Genomic DNA, 19,956 nt, shown 5'->3' with positions numbered 1-19,956 from the left:
TGGCCTACATGTGACTCCAGACCCATAGCAATGTGGTTGACTCTGAACTGCCCTGTGGGCAATTAGGGATGGGCAATAAATGCTGCCTGGCCAGTGACACCCTCATCCATGAATGAATAAAAAGAAAAAAAAATTCATACATTCCAATCTCAATATCTTCAAAATTTGACTTAAAAAAATGTTACAGGGATACATAAGATCCGAATACACTCAAAAGCTTAACGCTATTCCATTTGATTGGCATCACCACCATGAACATTCACTCCCTCTCTCACCAATGCTCATCAGCCGCACTGTGCACTATTTACAAGATGCACTGCAGACATTCACCAAGGTTCCTTAGACATGGTTTTCCAAAACCATGACCACCACCATTTCAAAGGACAAGGGCAGCCGGCACATCACCTGCAAGTTCCCCTCCAAGCCATTTACCATCCTGACTAGGAACTACGTCACCGTTCCTTCATTGTCACTGGAACTCCTAAAACTCTGTCCCTAAGGGAATTGTGGGTGCCCCTACACCAAATGCACTGCAGCAGTTTCAGCACACAGCTCAACAACACCTTCTTAAGGGCAATTAAGCTCAGATAATAAATACTGGCCCTGCCAGTGATGCGCACATCTTGTGAATGAATAAAAAAAATTTAATCTAAACAACTGTTGGCCTACTAATAATAAGTTACTGGTACATGTAAAATTATCCACATTTAATTTCCAATACATTTAGGAAGCAAAATTTGGGGTTTCTATTGAGCAGCCCATTTGGTCTCATTCACTGTAGTTTATGTAATGCAGGTCGAGGAGTAGTTTCTACTTTGGGCACAATCGGGAGTAAGTCATCCATTTTGACAAGCATGTCTCACTCCCTCGCCTGAGTTTCTGCTCAGGTTTGGATATATCACCAAACTCCAAATCTGCCCTGAATAACTGCAATTGAAAGAGTTTTCAATGTAATTTTGTTTTAAAAACATTACTTGATATGTTCAGGAATGGCAACTTGGTAACATGTTATTAATACATAGAAAATTGTTTTATCACAAGGAATAAGCATTTTAAATGGCTGAAAATTACTTAAAACATGTCTTTAACAAACTAAAACATTTAACAAATCAAACTAAATTGGGATACAACAAAAGTTCCTTATTAAACAAAAATAAACTTTTTCAAAACCTTTCGGTGTCTTTGAAACTATATTTTCAGCTTCATCTGGAGAGGCTTCAAAAATTACCCCAATTAGTAGAAATGCTAAAGGGCAATGAGTTCCCCCAAAGGGCAGGGGCAGCTTGGGGGTGGGTTGGGCATCTGGTGTTGCCATGTTCTTATAAAGAACTCAAAATTGTGATTTGCATTGAATACAATTTGCACTTAGAAATCCTCAATCTTTTACACGAGTCAAACCAGAAAAAAAGCATAAAAACTGTGTAGTCAAGTGGAAAATCCAGGTCACTTTCTCCAACTTGCATAGTAAATTAGACTACATTGTACCAAGTTTGTCTTACAGTCATTCTGAATTTCAGGTGGAAGTAATGTCGAACTGTACATTATATAAATCATAAGTAAAACATCAACATTACATAATAGTAATTCCAATAGTGCGAAACACCATTTTCATGTTCATACCTGCTAAACACAAACAAGAACACTGAACAGACTATGCCATTCAACAGACCCTCACTTTGATAATGTGTCCTAAAAGTACAGTCTGTTACAAACAGAATCTCTGCTTAGTGGTGGGAGAAACAACAATGGTATAATAATCATATTTCCTGGCATAATCAACATGTCCTGACAAGCTATTCAACTGCGGTACAAGATTAATTTGTCATCTATTTGAATGTTATACATTCTCAAGTTGCTTTGTTGGCTTTAATATTTAATCACTCTTCAAAGGAATATCATACATTAACAAATTATTAAAGACAAAGAACTAAAATGTTTTAAACCATCAATCATAACAACATATTTATACCAATTTACATTCTGACAGACTGTCATTTAAAACAACTGAAATTTACATAAAATCTTTGATGTAGTAAAACATCCCAAGGAGCTTCCCGCATGTTATCATCAAACACAATTTGAGTCAAGCTAGGAAATATTAAACCAGGTAATCAAAAGCTGGTCAACAGATTAGATTTAAGGAGAACTTTGAAGGAGTCATAGATCAGAAATTCCAGAATTTAGGGTCAAGACAGTTGAAGCCATTAATACTGGGGTTGCAGTTAATGCAGCACAGATATCTCCGAGGGTTATAAGTCTGGAAGAGGGTACAGAAATAGTGAGGGATGAGGCCACAAAGGAATTTGAAAACAAAGTTGAGAATTTTAAAAATTGAGGTGTTGTCAGACTGAAAGCCAATAGAAGTAATCAACAGAGATAGTAGGAACTGCAGATGCTGGAGAATCCGAGACAACAAGGTGCAGGGCTGGATGAACACAGCAGGCCAAGCAGCATCATAGGAGCAGAGTAATCAACATATGGCTGTTGGGTGATCAGTGCAAATTAGAATAAAGGAGGGAGCAGAGATTTGGATGAATTAAGTTTATGGAATGTGCTCATGGGAGACCAGTCAAGAAAGATTTTGAGTAGTCAAGTCAAAAAGGAAACAAAGACATGGATAAAGGTTTGTAGCAGTACATGAAGTTGACAGGGAGAGGCAGAGTGAGAGAGAGTAACAGAGAGGAGGTATGGAATAGGACTATGCTTTTTTCTAAAACAAATAATTCTGCAATGGAGGGTAGGTCACAATTTATTACTCATCTCCAAATATCCTTGAGAAGGTCACAGTGATATACTGTGAATACAACAGTGGCTGGCGAGGCTACTTGAAAGAGCATTCAGCAGTCAACCACATTCTTGTGGATCTGGAGTCACGTGGAGGTCAGATTGAGTAAACATCGTAGAGTTTCTTTCTAGAAGTTTCTATGAGAATCTGGTAATTCTAGCTTTTAATTTCCAGATATTTTAATTAATTGAATTCAGGGACTACAGAGTCAACACAGCAGCAGTCAAAAGGGAAGGGGATTGGCGATAACAGCAGATTTGAAGGGATGGAGGAAATGAGAGGCATTTGCTAACAATCTCAGCTAATGGGGGGCTCAGAAAGGAAATCTGAGTGGTTAGTAGTTTGGCAGAAATAGGGTTATATAAGCAGTTGTGTCCCTTGGACAAGACGATCTTGGAAAGGTCAGCTTGTGAGGCCACGAGAGAACCTAGGGAAAGATTGCAGGTGTCAGGCAGGGGAGAACCTAGTGAGTTAGTGAAAGGAAGAGAAGCTGTGAAGTTCATATTAATCTTTCCTAATAATTTCCAAAGTCAATTAGATATCAAAAAGATTCAAGTGCCTTTTTTTGTAAACTGATTGGAGAAGTAGTGGGGCCTCAGAAGGTACATAAATAACAGTAAGAGTAAGGAAACATTACCGACTCATCTGTAAGCTTTTGTGCAAATGAACTATTCAAATATCAGGGTCACAAAACTGCAGAATCTTGGATAAAGAATGTTTTAGACTATTTAAGAACAGTGTTAAATTTCAAACCAGAACAGCATTGAGTATTGCTTACATGTCCTTCATGCACCAAGTTATTAATTTGATTATACAATGAATGCAAAATTTCTATTCTGATTTCACAATTAACTTCGCATAAAGGCATCACAGATTGTTGTCAGTATTCTCTGCACATAAACTCTGTTCACAATGTTAAGCCATCAGCCTCCACTTAAATGATATGAATGACTCCTCAAGCAAAGGACTCAGATACTGATTTGTTGTAAAGTCTTTTGCTCCTGATTTTCTGTGGAACCTTAGCATCAGTATTTGGGAATGCTGCACACCATTTTAAGAGCAACATAATGGGTAATGTTTGTTTGTTTTTTCTTTCTTTAGCAGGGTTGAAACTCTTCTTTAAAAAACGAGAAATTCCAAGTTGCACTTAGTAGGGCCACTGGGTTGTGGTGCTTTCATCAAAGTTAGTTACATCATAGCTACAGTTCTATTATATCTGCAGTCCGTATCTCCATGCCATTCTATCAGTAATGCAACTCCAATGCCTTAGACCTGATTGCTAATCTTTAGACCTTCCACTCTCATTGTTTACTAGGTTCATGATTTATCCTATATACTGGGGTAAGTGAACATGACTCCAACTCCTCCTCTCCTACCCTTCCAACCCTACATCTTTATTGATGTAAATGACTTGTTTAAAAGATTATGCTTTATCCTCTAGGCCATGGCTTCCCAAAGAAGTTGACAAATGTGTTACGCGCTGAATTTCTGGGCTCATGAGCTCCAAGGCAGTAATGGCCACCATGGAGCTCTGACTGTGTTATAACAATGGTGTCCCACATTAACAGATAGGTCCCCATTTACACAGGAACCCTTCCTTCTCACAGGTGTCCCTTCCCTTTGCAGTTTTCACTTATCCATCAGATCAATTTATATGCCTCAAAATAGAGTTACATTTGGGAAGAACCGCCATAGGTATCAGAAAACAAAACACAAATGTCAAATTATTTCAACAAACACTGTTCTTTTTTCTCTTTATAGCAGCTCACAATGGAAAGTAGTTGAAGGTGTTTCTGGTACATGATACACCCTTGGTTATAACTGGAAAGGCATACTTTATAAAAAACAACCCAGAAATGCTAAATGTTGTGAACACCATTCAAGGGGAGTGAATCCAGTAGCATAGGTGGACTTTTGAGCTGATAGAAATTTGCCCTCACCTTGGAGCAGATTTCGTGAAGACTTGTTGCGATGGCCTTTGCTGGTGTATCACATCGGAACACATGACATTTTAGGATTCGTGTGTCTTTATCTCTTGCTACATAGGCAAAATCCCTGCACAAATAAGAATGTGAGACATTAGATGCAAGTATTTATCAAAACTGCTTCATGCACCATTATAAACAGCACTGAAGTTGACAGACCTTTTCTCATTTATTGAGGGAGAAGCATAATGCTCTATTGTCAATATTAAGGCATCGCGCAGAAATAACAGTGCCACTTGAATCATCAGAAATAAACATTAGGTCCTAATTAACTTTCATCAATATATAGTAAAAGTAACAAAGTAATTTTGAAGCAACATATGCTTGGAAGTAACTGATGACAGTATCTGTGACTAATGCTTAATGTACTTGCATAACTTTCCTGTTTTGGCAGACGCATCAATCCATTAAAATTGCGGAGAGAAATCTTATTAGAATGCGTCAAGTCTTCCTTTGCTACATTTTCAACAGTAATTTATGGCCTATGGAGCGACAAATTATAAACCAGACAGATTGTGTACTTTGCAGATATGTAATTTGATACAATATTTCATGCAAACTGGTGTGATATTTTTTTCTGACACCTGGCAGTAATCATTCCAATTCAAAACCTATTGCCACTTAACAGCATCTTGAAATGGCAACAGACAAAAGGCACAACAAGAAAGGCAATCATTTCTAAGGTAATGAACTACGTCCTAAACTTATATTTACAAGTCAATGTAACATAGAATTTCAATCGTGGAGTTCAGAGGATGAGAGTTCATGTACTAAACATGTTTTACATATGAAGAGGGGTCAACACAGGAGGCAATCATTTAACCTGTAGAGCTTGTTTTACCATTTAGCACAATCACGCCCAATCATTCGCTTCAGCTCCATTTCTCACCTGCCCCTCGTAACTGCCTGATACCAAAATCTCTCAGCCATAAATAAATACCCAATGATGGCAGATCTAAAACCTTACGGGGCAGAGAATTACAAAGACTGACGGTCCTAAATGACTGGCCCCTTTATCCGGAGACTGAACTGCCATGGTCTTGATTGCTAGCCAGGGGAAATCAGTCTCTCCATGCCTGTCCTGTCAGGCCTTTTCAGAATCTGGTATATCTCAGTCTTATAGATTACAGAGACTATAGGCCAATCTGAATGCAATATGAAGGAAGGAAATAAAGAAACAAAATGAAATAAGAGAGAACTAGCAAAGGAGAAACAAGATGGAGGCAGGGTTGATGATCTGAAATTGCTGAACTCAATATCAAGTCTGGAAGACAGCTCAGTGCCAAGTCAAAAAATGAAGTGCTGTTCCTTCAGCTTGGATTTAGTTAATATGGAACAGTGGGGCAGAAATGTCAGATTCTGAGCAAGATGGAGAATTGAAATGACAAGAAACAGGAAGTTTTCGATCATGCTTGTGGGCTGAATAGACCATAATGCATGTTTCTGGTATAAGTGCACCCATTTCCTTCTGAACATCAACACTTACAAGTTTCAACTCTTTTAAAGAATATTCTCCTTTCCATTCCTACTGCCAAAACAAATAAACTCTCACCTGTTCACTTTATACTTTATCTGTCCCTTGCTGTCTACTCACTTAACTTGTCTGTATCTCATTGCAGTCTTTGCGTTATCCTCAAAGCTTGCATTCCCACCTGTCTTCATTTCCTCAGCTACTATGGACATATTTCTCTGTCTCTTTAATATAGATGGTAAATAGTTGAAACTGGAGCATTTATTCTTGCAGCACTCAGACATTGAGGGGCGACCTCATAGACATTTATGAAATCATGACAGGCATGGATAAGGTGAATAGCCAAGGGTTTTTTTTCCTCCCAGGGTGGGAGAGTCCAAAAGTAGAGGGCACAGGTTTAAGGTGAGAGGGGAAAGATTTAAAAGGGACCCGAGAGGCAACTTTTTAACGCAGAGGGTGGAGCGTATATGGAACGAGCTGCCAGAAGAAGTGGAGGAGGTGTGCACAATTACAACATTTAAAAGGCATCTGGATGGGTACATGAATAGGAAGGGTTTAGAGGGATCTTGGCCAAAAGCTGGCAAATGGGACTAGGTCAGATTGAGTTGTCTGGTTGAATTGGATGATTTGGACTAAAGGGTCTGTATGGCTGTATGACAGAATAGAGACTGGTACTAGTGGTGTTCTACAGGGATCAGTCTTAGGTCCTCTGTTATTTGTAGTATACATAAATGATCTGGAGGAAAATGTGGATGGTTTGATTAGCAAGTTTGCAGATGACATGAAGATTGGCTGAGCTGCTGATAGTGTTGACGATTGTGAAAGGATACAACAGGATATAGATAGATTCGCAACTTGGGCACAGAAATGGCAGACGGAGTTTAATCCATACAAACACGAGGTGATGCATTTTGGAGGATCAAATTTAGGTGTGAATTATACTGTTAAATGGTAGAACCCTGAGGAACATTAACATACAGATGGATCTGGGCGTGCAGGTCCACAGTTCCCTAAAAGTGGCAACACAGGTGGCCAAAGTGATTAAGGCGGCATATAGCATGCTTGCCTTCATCAGCGGGGTATGGAGTACAAGAGTTGGCAAAACACGTTGCAACTATATAAAACCCTTGTTAGGCCGCATTTGGAGTATTATGTCCAGTTTTGGTTGCCACACTACCAGCAGGATGTGGAAGCTTTGGAGAGAGTGCAGAGAAGGTTCACCAGGATGTTGCCTGGTCTCAAGGACTTTGGCTATGAGGAAAGGTTAAAAAGACTAGGATTGTTTTCACTGGAAAGACAGCAGCTGAGAGGAGACCTGATAGAGGTCTACAAAATTATGAGAGGCATAGATAGAGTGGATAGTCAGAGTTTTTTTCCCAGGGTTGAAGTTTCCATTACAAGAGGGCACAGGTTCAAGGTAGAGGGAAAAAGTTTAAGGGAGATGTGCAAGGGAAGTTTTTCACACAGAGAGTGGTAGGAGCGTGGAATGCACTGCCAGAGGAGGTGGTGGAAGCAGGCACATTGGCGACATTTAAGGGGTGTCTGGATGGTTAAATGATTAGGAAGGGAATAGAGGGATATGGACTGAATATGGGCAGAAGGTTTGTTTTTTAGGTTAGTCAGGGCATGGCAATCGGCATAGGCTTGGAGGACCGAAGGGCCTGTTCCTGTGCTGTACTTCTCTCTTTTGTTTGACAGTCCACCTGTCATAATCTGCCAACTTGAAAATGCACCACTTGTCCATATTCTTTGTTTCCAGTCCATTAACCTGTCTATGCTAATAAATTACCCTAATTCCTTACTTTGCATATTAACCCTGTGTGTGGCACTTTACCAAATGCCTTTTAAAAATGCAAGCATAATACAGGTCCTGGTTCCTCTATCTACCCTATTAGTTACACCCTCAAAACCTCTAATAAACGTGTCAAGCATAATTTCCCTTTTGTAAAATTATGCTGACTTTGCCTGACCAAAAGATGATTGTCTAAGTACATTGTTTAGACAACCTTAATAATAGGCTTCCATGTTTTTCAGTTACTGAAGTCAGGCTAATTGGTTTATAATTCCCCATTTTATTGTTTCTTTCTGTTCCTCAATAGCTGTCTCACTTTTGCTAACTTTTAATCTTGAATGTTTGTTTAGAAAGACAAAAATCATGGAAAATCACAACTACAACATCTCTTATCTCTGCAGCTACTTGGTCCCACATTATGTTTCTACAATACTTTTTTCTCTGCTGACATTGACTACTTTAATTTCCTCACACTTATTAGCCCCATGGTTATCTATTTCTATAATTTGTGACTTTCTGCTGTCAAGACAGACACAAGATATCTGTTCAATGTCATGCCCTATGGTAACTTATCCTGTATCTGCCTCGGTGGTATCAACATGTAGTTTAGCTCCTTATATACTTGTGGAAGCTCTTCCAAACTGTTTTTAAAGTTCGGGCTAGTTTACTCTCATTCCATTATTTGTTTCCCGTTTAACTGACATCTTGGTGACCCTGATTTCTAAAACACACTCAGTTCCCTGACTGATATACTATTTTTGACAACATTATAAAAGTTTTGTGATGCCCAATGCACTTGAGAAAGCATACATTCCTTGTTAGCTTAGTTGGCTGGACGATCAGTTTGCAATGCATGATGCCAACAGCAGGATTTAATTCCTGTACCAGCTGAAGTTACTTCTCAACTGCATCCCTTGCCTCAGGCAAGCTGACCCTCAGGTTAAACCACCATCAGTTGTCTCTCTCTTTAATGACAGAGCAGCCCTATGACCTTCTGGGACTATGGCGGTGTTACCTTTAAAAGGTACAGGGATTGTAACACTTTTTTTGTATTTAATACTGCTATAAACTTCCAGAGTAATCTGAAATAGGTCTCTCGTTTTTTTTTAATAGAACATAATTTGCTGACCATGATGAAGAGTTTATGCTTCTCACTGTCTATTGCCATGTGATTTATTCTATTTTCCCAGCCTTGTCCACATTCTTATGTAATTGCCTCTTTAAAACTTTTCGTTGGAAGAAGCAGATATAATTTGCAAATTTAGTACAGGATCGACCTGTATTATGATCACTAGTTCGCAGTGGAATGTTTACTATGAGATTACTAATTAACTGCGGTATATTACACAATACCATATGTTACAAAGTCGGGGGGGAAGGTCAAACCCCTCTGCTAATTAAACCAGAACAAAAGGCTCAATCTGTTATGATGTGAGTAGAGGTTCCCTTCTAATAATTACACCCGAAACACCCAGAGAAGCTCGCCTTACCCCTTGTAATCTGTTAAAAGAGTATTGAAAGTAAGAAAATCCCTGATCTACTTTATAAGTAACAAGTAACAATTTATTTATTTAACCCTAACAATGAGCAAATTAACAGAATTACTAACAAACCGAATACATTTCCCAACTCCTAACTATTCCCTAACTGAACAAAATTCTACTGAAATGCTGTTCAAATAAACACAAGTCCCACTTATATAAACCCAATTAGTAAGACAACAATAAATTAAAACTTAATCTCTCCAACTTCGCGCAGAATGTGTCTTCTGGAACACTGCCTTCTGTTGGTCTCACTCCACAAATGCCTTTCTTCCGCTGATTCTGTCAGGGATGTTTTCTCAGTGAAGACTCTTAGAGAGAAGTGCCATGGTGGTACCTTTTATGGATAGGATGGTGCTTCCTTAGAGCGCTTAGTGATTTCTTGTGAGAGCTAGGTGTTTATTTCTCAGATAGCTGTTTGCTCTCACACCCTTCAGATGGCAGTTAGCTCTTTGCTGAATTTCTAAATGCCCTCTTTTTTATACCTGGATGTCATAACAATTTTCTTACAATAGTATTGGTCTGAGGTTGTGAAAACCATCAGATTTAAATTCAATTGGCTTTCAATCACTAAGTGCTTGGTTTAAATTAATTGGCTGATTCCAGCTCATTGCCATAACATCAAAACAAGCCTAAGGTTTCCAATCACACAATCGATACACGTTTCCATTTTAAAACTGGCTGTACATCTTCAGCTACACATAGACATTCTTTTTCTGTATAAATCTCTAAGCTTAGAAAAACACTTTATCTCTTAAAAGCGACCACACACTCCACACAACTTTGTCACACATATTTATCTCCAGTTCTGTAACACATTGGTCCTGGAAACTATCACAATAACACTATGAATTCATCCTTCAGACTATGTTTGCCAATTTGTTTGGTCCAGTCTACATGAAGATTGAAAACTTCTTCAATTATTACATGGCCTGTTATATGCTCCAATAAATTCTTGCATAATGTTCAACCCATGGTATAAATGCTGTATGGGAGCCTATAAATGACTTTGACTAGTGTTTTCTGATGCTTGCTATTCCTCATCTCCTGATCTTCTAAGCCAAGACTTTCTCGCTATTTTGCTTATGTCATCCTTTCCTATAACAGCTATTCCTTCCTTTCTGTCTATCTGTCTTTTCAAAATGTGAAGTAGCGTCGAATTTTTATTTCCCAACCGTGGTCATTTTGTAATTGTGCAATGCTGTTTTGAACACCATTTTGTTTCCCCAGTTCATATGTCATATTAGGGATGCTTTGAACATTTTGTTACAGGATGAAAGACCTTTAGTTTAGGGGCAGCATGGTGACTCAGTGGTTAGCACTGCTGCCTCACAGGGCCAGGGACCCAGATGCGATTCTAGCTTCGGGTGACTGTCTGTGTGGAGTTTGCACATTCTTCCTGCGTCTGTGTGGGTTTCCTCCGGGTGCCCCGGATTCCTTCCATGGCCCAAAGATGTGCAGGTTGGGTGGATTGGCCATGCTAAATTGCCCATAATATTCAGGTATGTGCAGGCTAGGTGGATTAGCCATGGGAAATGCAGGGTTATAGGGACAGGGCAGGGGTTGGGTCTAGGTAGGATGCTCTTCAGACGTTTGGTGTGAACTCAATGGGCTGAGCAGCCTGCTTCCACACTGTAGGGGGTCTATAATTCTATAGTTTTACGTTTTTATTATTTATGGGGATACTACTTGCTGATGCACTATTACCATTAAATTCTCTGAACTGCCTGTTCCACTCTGCTCGTCTCAACTCAAATCCTCCCCTCTACTAACCACCACCCACCCCATCCCATGTTAAGATTCAACAGGGATTGGTCCGAGCCCAGTTTAAGTGGAACCCATTCCAGTCAAACAGCTTCTCTCTTGTGTACTGGTGCGAATACCTAATGATGCTAAACCCCTTTCTCCCCATAGCACTCTGAGCTACATGATTGTCCCTAAGTTAACTGACATGTAGCTCCATTAACAATGCAGAGACGATCACCTTTGAAGTTTTGTGTTTTAAGCTTTGATGCACAAACCCTTCCAGCCAACATCAATTTACCCATGTCATTGGTTCCTACCTGGACCACAACACCCTCCCCATCACTCTGTTTGTTTGTCTCCAACCATAAAGTTATGTTCTTCACCATGACAACACAAATGGTCATTGTATCTACCCCCATGACTATCTGGTCTGCTATCACTACTACACACCTTTTCGGTCTTCCTATTTGAATGGTACCCTCATTTTCAGGCCAGTTCATTCATTATTCTTCCTGGTCTCAACTGCACAGATATCAATTACTGTCTACCTATTGGACAAAGTCATGGGATCCATTACTACATGTTGGATCTCCATTTTCTCCTGATTTGCAGTCACACTTTGTCCCCGACCATTCATCAAATCTAAAGTTCTGCTCAACATGACAGGCATAACTGTCCCCTAGAACAAAGTGTCCAGGTAACTCTCTTCCTCCTAGATGCTCTGCAATGTATGCAACTTAGACTCCAGTTCAGCAACTCAGTGGAATTTGCTGGAGCTGGAGATACTGACCACAGATATAGTTATCTGGCAGTACATTCCATAAACACCTACATATTGCAGTTACAGCACACCACACATTCTCCTTTGTCTGTCTAACCTTATTTATTCATATTCATTTGATTATTTAACTAGTTACCAATTCAATAAAGTTAAGTAATAACAAGTTACAGTCTCCTAGTTTGGAGACAAAATAGCACTCACCAGCTACTGGATGGAAAACTAAACAAAAACAAAAAACTCTTTTTCCCAGCAGGCCAAGCAGCATCAGAGGAGCAGGAAGGCTGACGTTTCGGGCCTAGTCGAGGGTCTAGGCCCAAAATGTCAGCCTTCTTGCTCCTCTGATGCTACTTGGCCTGCTGTGTTCATCCAGCTCTACACCTTGTTATCTCAGATTCTCCAGCATCTGCAGTTCCTACTATCTTTGAAACTCTTTATCCCCTCTGCACTTCTCACTTGCACCACATTCCCAATTTAGCACAAGCAATGTGTTTCCATTTCATGCCCTGCTTCTCCACTGAAGCTGTCTACGACAGTTAGTCATTTGTTATCATTCAGCTCTGCTCATAAAACTGGGACTTTCAGGGCTTCTTCAAAGTATAAAATTGTAGAAATTTGGTAGCAGACAGTGCTACATTTATAGGGTCTGTCACAGAGTGATATGTGTGCTGTAGATTATGTTTTGTTGAGAATTTTTGTAGACTTAATGTTAATTATGGAAAATGCAAGCATGTGCTTCCTGAAAAACAACATTTGTTTTAAATATACCTATCAACCTTTGCAAATAAAATAAAAACACATGTTTTGAAAGATATCAGAAGTACAATAGCAGACTAGCTGTTCGACAGCCACTGGTGAAATTTTGCTCAATCCATTAATCTTTTAACTGGTGCAAATACCAGCAGGATACCATTGTAGTAAACTAGAGTATATTTTTGAGGAACAGAAAATCTCAGGGGATGCACATGAAGCACATTCCAATTATTTAAAAGTACAGAAAGCTTGGCACTGAAGGCAAAAATTTGTAAAATTTTGACTCATCATCAAATATTTATTTGATACATGAAAGCTATTAGTGAAATGACATAACTGAATACAAATGTCTGATAAAAATGAAACATTTACAAATATTGCAAGGTCTACGAACTAGAAGGATATCAACTCACAGCCATGTTTATATAAACACAAGAGTGAGCAACAAATTTTCAATAGTTCAGACAATATTCCACCCTTCCTAGTATCTACTTGTATGATAACAAAATAATACCTGTCTGCAATGTTGAAGTGTGCAAGTATATGAATGTATGAGACAAAATTAGTACTAATGAGCACTTGTACCTAAATAAAGGAAAGAGATTAAGTTAAAATGAAACATCCCATAAGGGCCAAAAGTTATTACATAATAAGATTTATGGGATCAAAAATGCATTCAATTATCTTCTACATTTTCAGTTGAACCCAAGTGTATGTGTTCAATATATTTTAGTGATTTGTCAAATAATGTGATACTTGAATAATCCTATGAAAAGAGACTGTTTTCATTTTCTTTAAAAGCTGTTTTCCTGTCACATTGTAAATTCTTTCAACTAGCAACTGATTTGTCTTTACTTATCCCAAAAAAAAAGTAATACATACTGATGCTCAGAAAGGCTTCGAAAAGATTACAGCTTGCAGCCAGAAACTTCATTCAACTTTGGTTTACTTGCAAATCCAAATTGGATTTCAAACAGTTTTTACACACATAAAATGGGATTATTGTAAACCTGTCCAATGTGCTAAAGTGCTCAGATTTGAAGCATTCCCATTGGTTTCAACCTTGGCATTTACAGCATCCGCAATTTGCTGTGAAATATGAACACATTTTCAAAGGAGGTCAGAGCTAAAGATTTTCACTAACAGTGCAGGCAGCAACACTTTCTATGGATCTGTTATATTTCTGCTATTGAAACTGATGTGATTTATCAGGATGTTGGACAAAAAAGAAAAATATTTGATTCAATTATTCAGTTAGAATAGTTTCCATTCCATGGGGGTTAAAATTCATGCAACTTGTATGAAAGGAACAGTTTTCTGGAAAGAGATGAGGCCAACATCAGAAAGCTCTTGTTTCAGAAACAAATATTCCCAACGGGAATTTGCCTTACAGAAAGTTAATTATTTTAATAAGATAGGCGCAGAGATTGCATTGGCTTGCCAGGGAATCTAAAATACAGGGGAACAGTCTCAGGATAGGGACTGATCATTTCAGATGAGATAAGGAGAAATTATTTCACACACAGAATTTACAGAAGTGTCTTTGCCAGGGATACAATTAAAGTTGTCAATGACAGATTTTTGGTGGTGCCTCAGGAAATCAAGGATATGGGGAGCGGGCAGGATTGTGAAAATAAAGTCCATGCTCACATTGAATGGGGTGGGGATTTGGAGGGGAGGGCATGGAGTTGCTGGATGCTTAGGAAGCACTGGGCCAAATGTCTTTTGGGAAATGAGTAGAGCCATTAAACATGCCCACTGTGGACTGCACCCTTCACCAATCTGGACTTGAGCCTTCTGTCAGCAGAGCCTGGGTACCCAGAAGATCCTGTCTGTCAGTACTCAAGATGGAGGTGGGATACTACTGAGGATTAGTCCCATCTCTTGTTTCCAACGCGAAAATCTAATTCACAGAGTGCAAAAGCAAGGTAGTTATTTTGAGACAAATTTAGTCTCAACTGGAACACTGCGTCCAATTCTGGTACCATAGATTAAGGTATGAGGCATGTCAATTATGTGAATAGATTGGAGAAGCTGAGGTTATTCTCCTTTGAGCAGAGAAGGTTGAGAGAGGCTTCATAGAAATTACCAAAATCATGAGGTTCCACAGAGAATACATTGAGAAAATATGTTCCCAATAGAGGAAAGGTTAAGAACACAGATTAAAGGTGTGACTGGCAAAACAGCCAAAGGCGCATTAAGGAAAAATGTTTTAGGCAATGAAAAGTATGATATAGAATGCATTGCCTGAAAAAGTGATGCAGAAGATTCAAATGGTAGTTGTCAAAAGGAAATCAGTTAAGTTCATGAAAGGAACAAAAAAGCTGCAGAACTAGGAGGAAATACCAGGGAGCGGGACTCGCTAGATTGCTCGAGAAAAAAACATGGTTTGAGGGGCTGAACATCTTCAATATATGCAGCAAGTATTCTGTGATGCTGTGCCCTATGGCTCCCATAATATTGTTGTCATTCTATGGGGGTCAGTTAGCTCATGGCTGGTTTGTGGACAACAACGCAAGTTCAATTCCGTACCGGCCAAGGTCACCATGAAGGATCCAGCTTCTCACCCCTCACTTGGGACATGATGACCCTCAGACAAACCACAACCAATTGTCTCTCTCTAATGACAGAGCAGTCCCATGCTCCTCTGGCACTGTGGTGACTTGACCTACTAGGAGATTCGATTGTAACTTTAAACAAGAACTTAGAAGGAATTGATTAAATTATTTGAACTCTGCTAAATCAAATAAATCCTTCAAAATGTACAAGTTAGAATATACTCTTCTATTATTTCAGTACACAATATAATTGCTGCAAAAAAGAGACATTTTGTCAAAGCTTTTCATTCACCTCTCATCAGTTCAATTCTTAAGAACTACAAAGTAAAGGGAAAAAAACATGTATGAGAGAAGGCTGCTGATTGGTTGACAAGTGAACTTTGTTTGTAGAAGTGCTGAAATTGAGAATGCAATAGTCAATGATGACTGACAATTAACTGCCTTGCTTTGTTTAAATTTCAAATCAGGCAAGTCAATTCAGATCGGTCAAGATTGCCCTGTAAAATGAATCATAGAATGGTTATCACCTATTTTGAATTGAAACAGGATAATCTATCAGTCATCATTAACTGGAGCATTATCTATGGCAATGCCTTGACCAATCAGAGCGCACTGACAATTAATAAGCACTTTTCTCAAAGTATAACTGCTGTTTTCCTTTACTTAGTATTTCTTGTGAATTGTCTTGATGAATGAAAGGCAAAAACCTTTTGACAAAATGTGTCATTGTTCAGCGACTATAATTTCACATGGATCAGGATTATCACCATGATATTGGGCAGAAATTGAATGTCTTCACATGAAAAAAATTTAAATACTCAAACCGATTGCATTTCAGTCTTTTCAATTATTCCCCCCCAGACCTTCACCTGTCTGATCAAATAGTACCTCATGAAGAGGAATTGTTATTGTATCTGCTGGGTGATTCTAAACTATTTCCCTTAGAAATTCCTATTATAAAATAAGTCAAAAATATATAAAACTCAAATTCAATCTGTAGCTATAGTTTAGTTGCACCAATCCTTCAGTTTTCATTGAGTTAACTTGAGATACAAATATTCTCTTGGATAACATTCACATATTTAAGCAGCTCAACACAAATTGTAGACTATGTGCGCCCACAGAAATGTAAAATTAAATATTCCCTGCTGATGTACTGTGGTCACTGAAGGTTATATTTCAGACCATTTAATGTCTTCAGATGATTCTATTCCTGTCAGCCATGTTCTTATGTTACTCTCTGGGTAATTTACAGTCTATCACACTCCTGGTAGTTTGTTGTGCTTCAGCAATCTGGGATAAAGTGCGGATGAGATCATGCACTATGTCGATAGTGTAAAATTTCTATCTTCATATATTGTTCATAATACAAGGTCTCACTTGCATTCAATTCTGCCATTAATGTCCATTACTTTACATTTAATGTTACCTATATATTAAACTGAAAGTACTGGGGACTTGGCCTAGAAACTAATTGGCCAAGAACACTATTTATATTGCATCACCTACTAAATTAACAGCAGTTAAAAGTTATTGAGGTCACTATTCTATTTAATCTGTTACAATTAATTGAATACTTTAATGGCTTGTACTATACACAAGAGATTTATATGACAGAAGAAAATTTATGCATATTGGTGTATGCTCAATACAATCATTTAATGTCCATAAATGTAAGTAGCAATATGGGAATCACTGCAACAGAATCTTGATACTATTTAAACAAAAACTCATGTAAGCTGCCAACGTCAGTGCTGTTAGAAATACCACGTGTAGTTAATGGAAAGCTAAGGTTACATTTGGGGCTTGACAAATATTCCATGAGTGACCCAAGAGGGACAATCACAAGTGATTTTTGTAGGTTTCATTAAAAATGTAATCAGCACCATTCATAGTGTCTTATATGTGGAGTTTAACATGGATAAACATGAGATTATCCATTTTGGTTGAAAGTATAGCAAGGCAACTTATTATCTAAATGGAGAGAAACCTCAAACTGCTTCAATACAGAGGAATTGGAGTGTCTTTGTACACAAATTGCAGAAAATTACAGGTACAACAGATAATAAGGAAGACAAATGGAATTTTCATATTTATTGCTATAGAGTGGAATAGAGTGCTAATGGCAGTATGGCTGCAACTATACAAAACATGAGTGAGACCACATTGTGTACAGTATTGTGTACAGTTTTGGTCCCCTTACTCGAGGAGGGATGTAGTTGAATTGGAGGCAGTTTAGAACAGGTTAACTCAATTGATTCAGAGATGAGGGGTTTGTCTTATGAAGGGATTGAGCAGTTTAGGCCTATACTCTCTGGAGTTTAGAAGAATGAGAGGAAATCTAATTTAGGCATATAAGATGCTAAAGTAGATTAACAAAGTAGACATACAGGATATGTCTCATCACATGGGGCAATCTAGAACAAGAGATCATCATTTTAAATCTGCTACCCCTTATCCTAAAACTAAGAGGAGGAGAAATTACTTCTCCCCAGGATCACATATCTGGAATTCACTACCTCAGGGAGTGGTAGGTGCTGGGTCATTGAGTAAATTTAAGGAAGAGATAGACAGATTTTTAATTGGCAATGAATTAATGGGTTATGGGCAGCAGACAGGAAAATGGAGTTGAGGCCAAGATGAGACCATGATGGAGATGAGGCCATGATCTTATTAAATTGCAGGGCAGGATTGAGCAGCTGAATTACCTGCTCCTGGTTCTTAGATTCTTATCTTGGGATTTCTTTTTAAACAGAGGTGTTATGTAAGTGAATTTTGATGTTAACATTCCAGACTAACTTCAAGATATTCTATTTGTGACTCTTCTCTTTGAAGAATGATTTATGCTTTCAATTTTCTGAAAGCTCTATAGGTGATTTGCTGTGGCTATAGTCCCTAGGGGGCAAGCATCTTGCCATTTTATCAGCCTGTCTCTAACAGCATAAGCATGATTGATAAGAGATCAATGAAATTAACATGAATCTTAATACTCTATGAAGGTACACAAGGATTGTGAATAGCTCCTGTCCTTTTATACCAATTATTAGCTTATTTTATGATTTTGCAAGAACTGTTCGTTTTAGTGACAGGACAGATAATGAGAACTTCAGTATTCTATTTCAGGATTACACGTCAGAAAAACTAGTTGACTGCTGCTCTGCTTAGACAAATTAAACTAAACTATTCTCTTAACATAGCCCATATATTATTAGTAAACACACGAATACAGTAGATTTAACTTTCCTAATTCTACTTCAGATAAGAGGGCAACATTTTCCAGAACTACCATTGTAGTATTTTCTGTACACATTTTCCATTCATATTATCAAACATAACTTATCCTTTGATTTAATGTCACAAATTTTGAAGAGTATATTATTTTTATCATTTTACAATTTTTAATCACAAAACATGCAGAGGATATGGAAATAAACAGAATGATTAAGCAATATTTGAGCAAAACTTCACTAGCAATAGTCAGTTCAAGGGAAAAGATGCACTGTAACCAAATCCAAAACTTGTTAGCACAGAATTTTTTGTGGTATAGCATCTTCTGGGCAATTTGCTGCTAAATTTCAGATTCTAATCAACTAATCTGACTCTTTTAAAGCCATTTTTTCAAATTTTATACTGACAACAAGCTAACATATTTATAAGTGGTAATTATTTTGAACTTGTAACTATTCATTACTGTTTAAATGTTATTACTTCATCTATTAGTATGGCAGCTGTCAAAACTGAAACTGAATTAAGTAAGCAGAGCAGCAGTCAAAACTGATCGTCAATTGCAAGGAGGACTTGAGATGCCTAAAAAAAACTCAGGGATCCTGAAGCAAATCTGTATCTAGTGAACTGTGCTGAAAGTACATGCATGCAGAGGTTGGCTGAGGAGAAGATAGTGTTAGCAATGTGTCAACTTGTCAACACTCATGTTCCAGATACACAGATGAACAGTCTAGTAAAAGACATACCAGAGTGAAACCACAACCCAGCAAAAAATCGATGACTTCAGGAATGCAAATCATTGTTTGGCATTACAGAATTTGAGTATTGCTTTAAAAATATATTTTGTCAAACTTTTTTGTCTTGCACTTATCAGTCAATTTATAAGAAATACCAAAGTAAAAGGAAAACAACATTTATATTGTATTTAAGGTTCTTGTGAAGATTTGCAGCTCAGGTTGTGGATGAGGTTGTTGGTTTGCTCGCCGAGCCGGCTAGTTATCATACAGATGTTTTGTCACCATTGGTGACGGGATGTTTGCACAATAACCAGCCAGCCCGGCAAGCAAGCCAACAACCTCATTTATATTGTATGTGAGGAGAGTGTTGATTAGTTGGCAAATGTACTCTATTTGGTAGAGGCATTGCCATGGAGAGTACACCAGTTAATGATGATTAATAATGAACTGTCAAGGATAGTAGGAACTGCCGATGCTGGAGAATCTGAGATAACAAGGTGTGGAGCTGGATGAACACAGCAGGCCAAGCAGCATCAGAGGAGCAGGAAAGCTGACGTTTTGGGTGTGGACCCTTCTTCAGAAATG

The 19,956-nt window shown here is 38.3% G+C and overlaps 1 protein-coding gene across 4 annotated transcripts in view; it reads right to left on the bottom strand.

Moving 5' to 3' along the window:
* The window catches only part of apbb2b (amyloid beta (A4) precursor protein-binding, family B, member 2b), a 159,770-nt gene that overhangs the window by 10,583 nt on the left and 129,231 nt on the right, over window positions 1-19,956 (bottom strand). For all 4 annotated transcript variants that reach the window (XM_048602834.1, XM_048602810.1, XM_048602820.1 and 1 more), the window contains one exon: window positions 4,726-4,840. In XM_048602834.1, the coding sequence (XP_048458791.1) occupies window positions 4,726-4,840 (115 nt within the window). The remainder of the gene's footprint in view (window positions 1-4,725; window positions 4,841-19,956) is intronic.

The sequence above is a fragment of the Rhincodon typus genome, chromosome 1 (genome assembly GCF_021869965.1).
Source record: "Rhincodon typus isolate 14 chromosome 1, sRhiTyp1.1, whole genome shotgun sequence".
Classification (NCBI taxonomy): Eukaryota; Metazoa; Chordata; class Chondrichthyes; order Orectolobiformes; family Rhincodontidae; genus Rhincodon; species Rhincodon typus.
The sequence above is the reverse complement of the archived record's forward strand: the minus strand, read 5'-3'. Positions and strand labels throughout refer to the sequence as shown.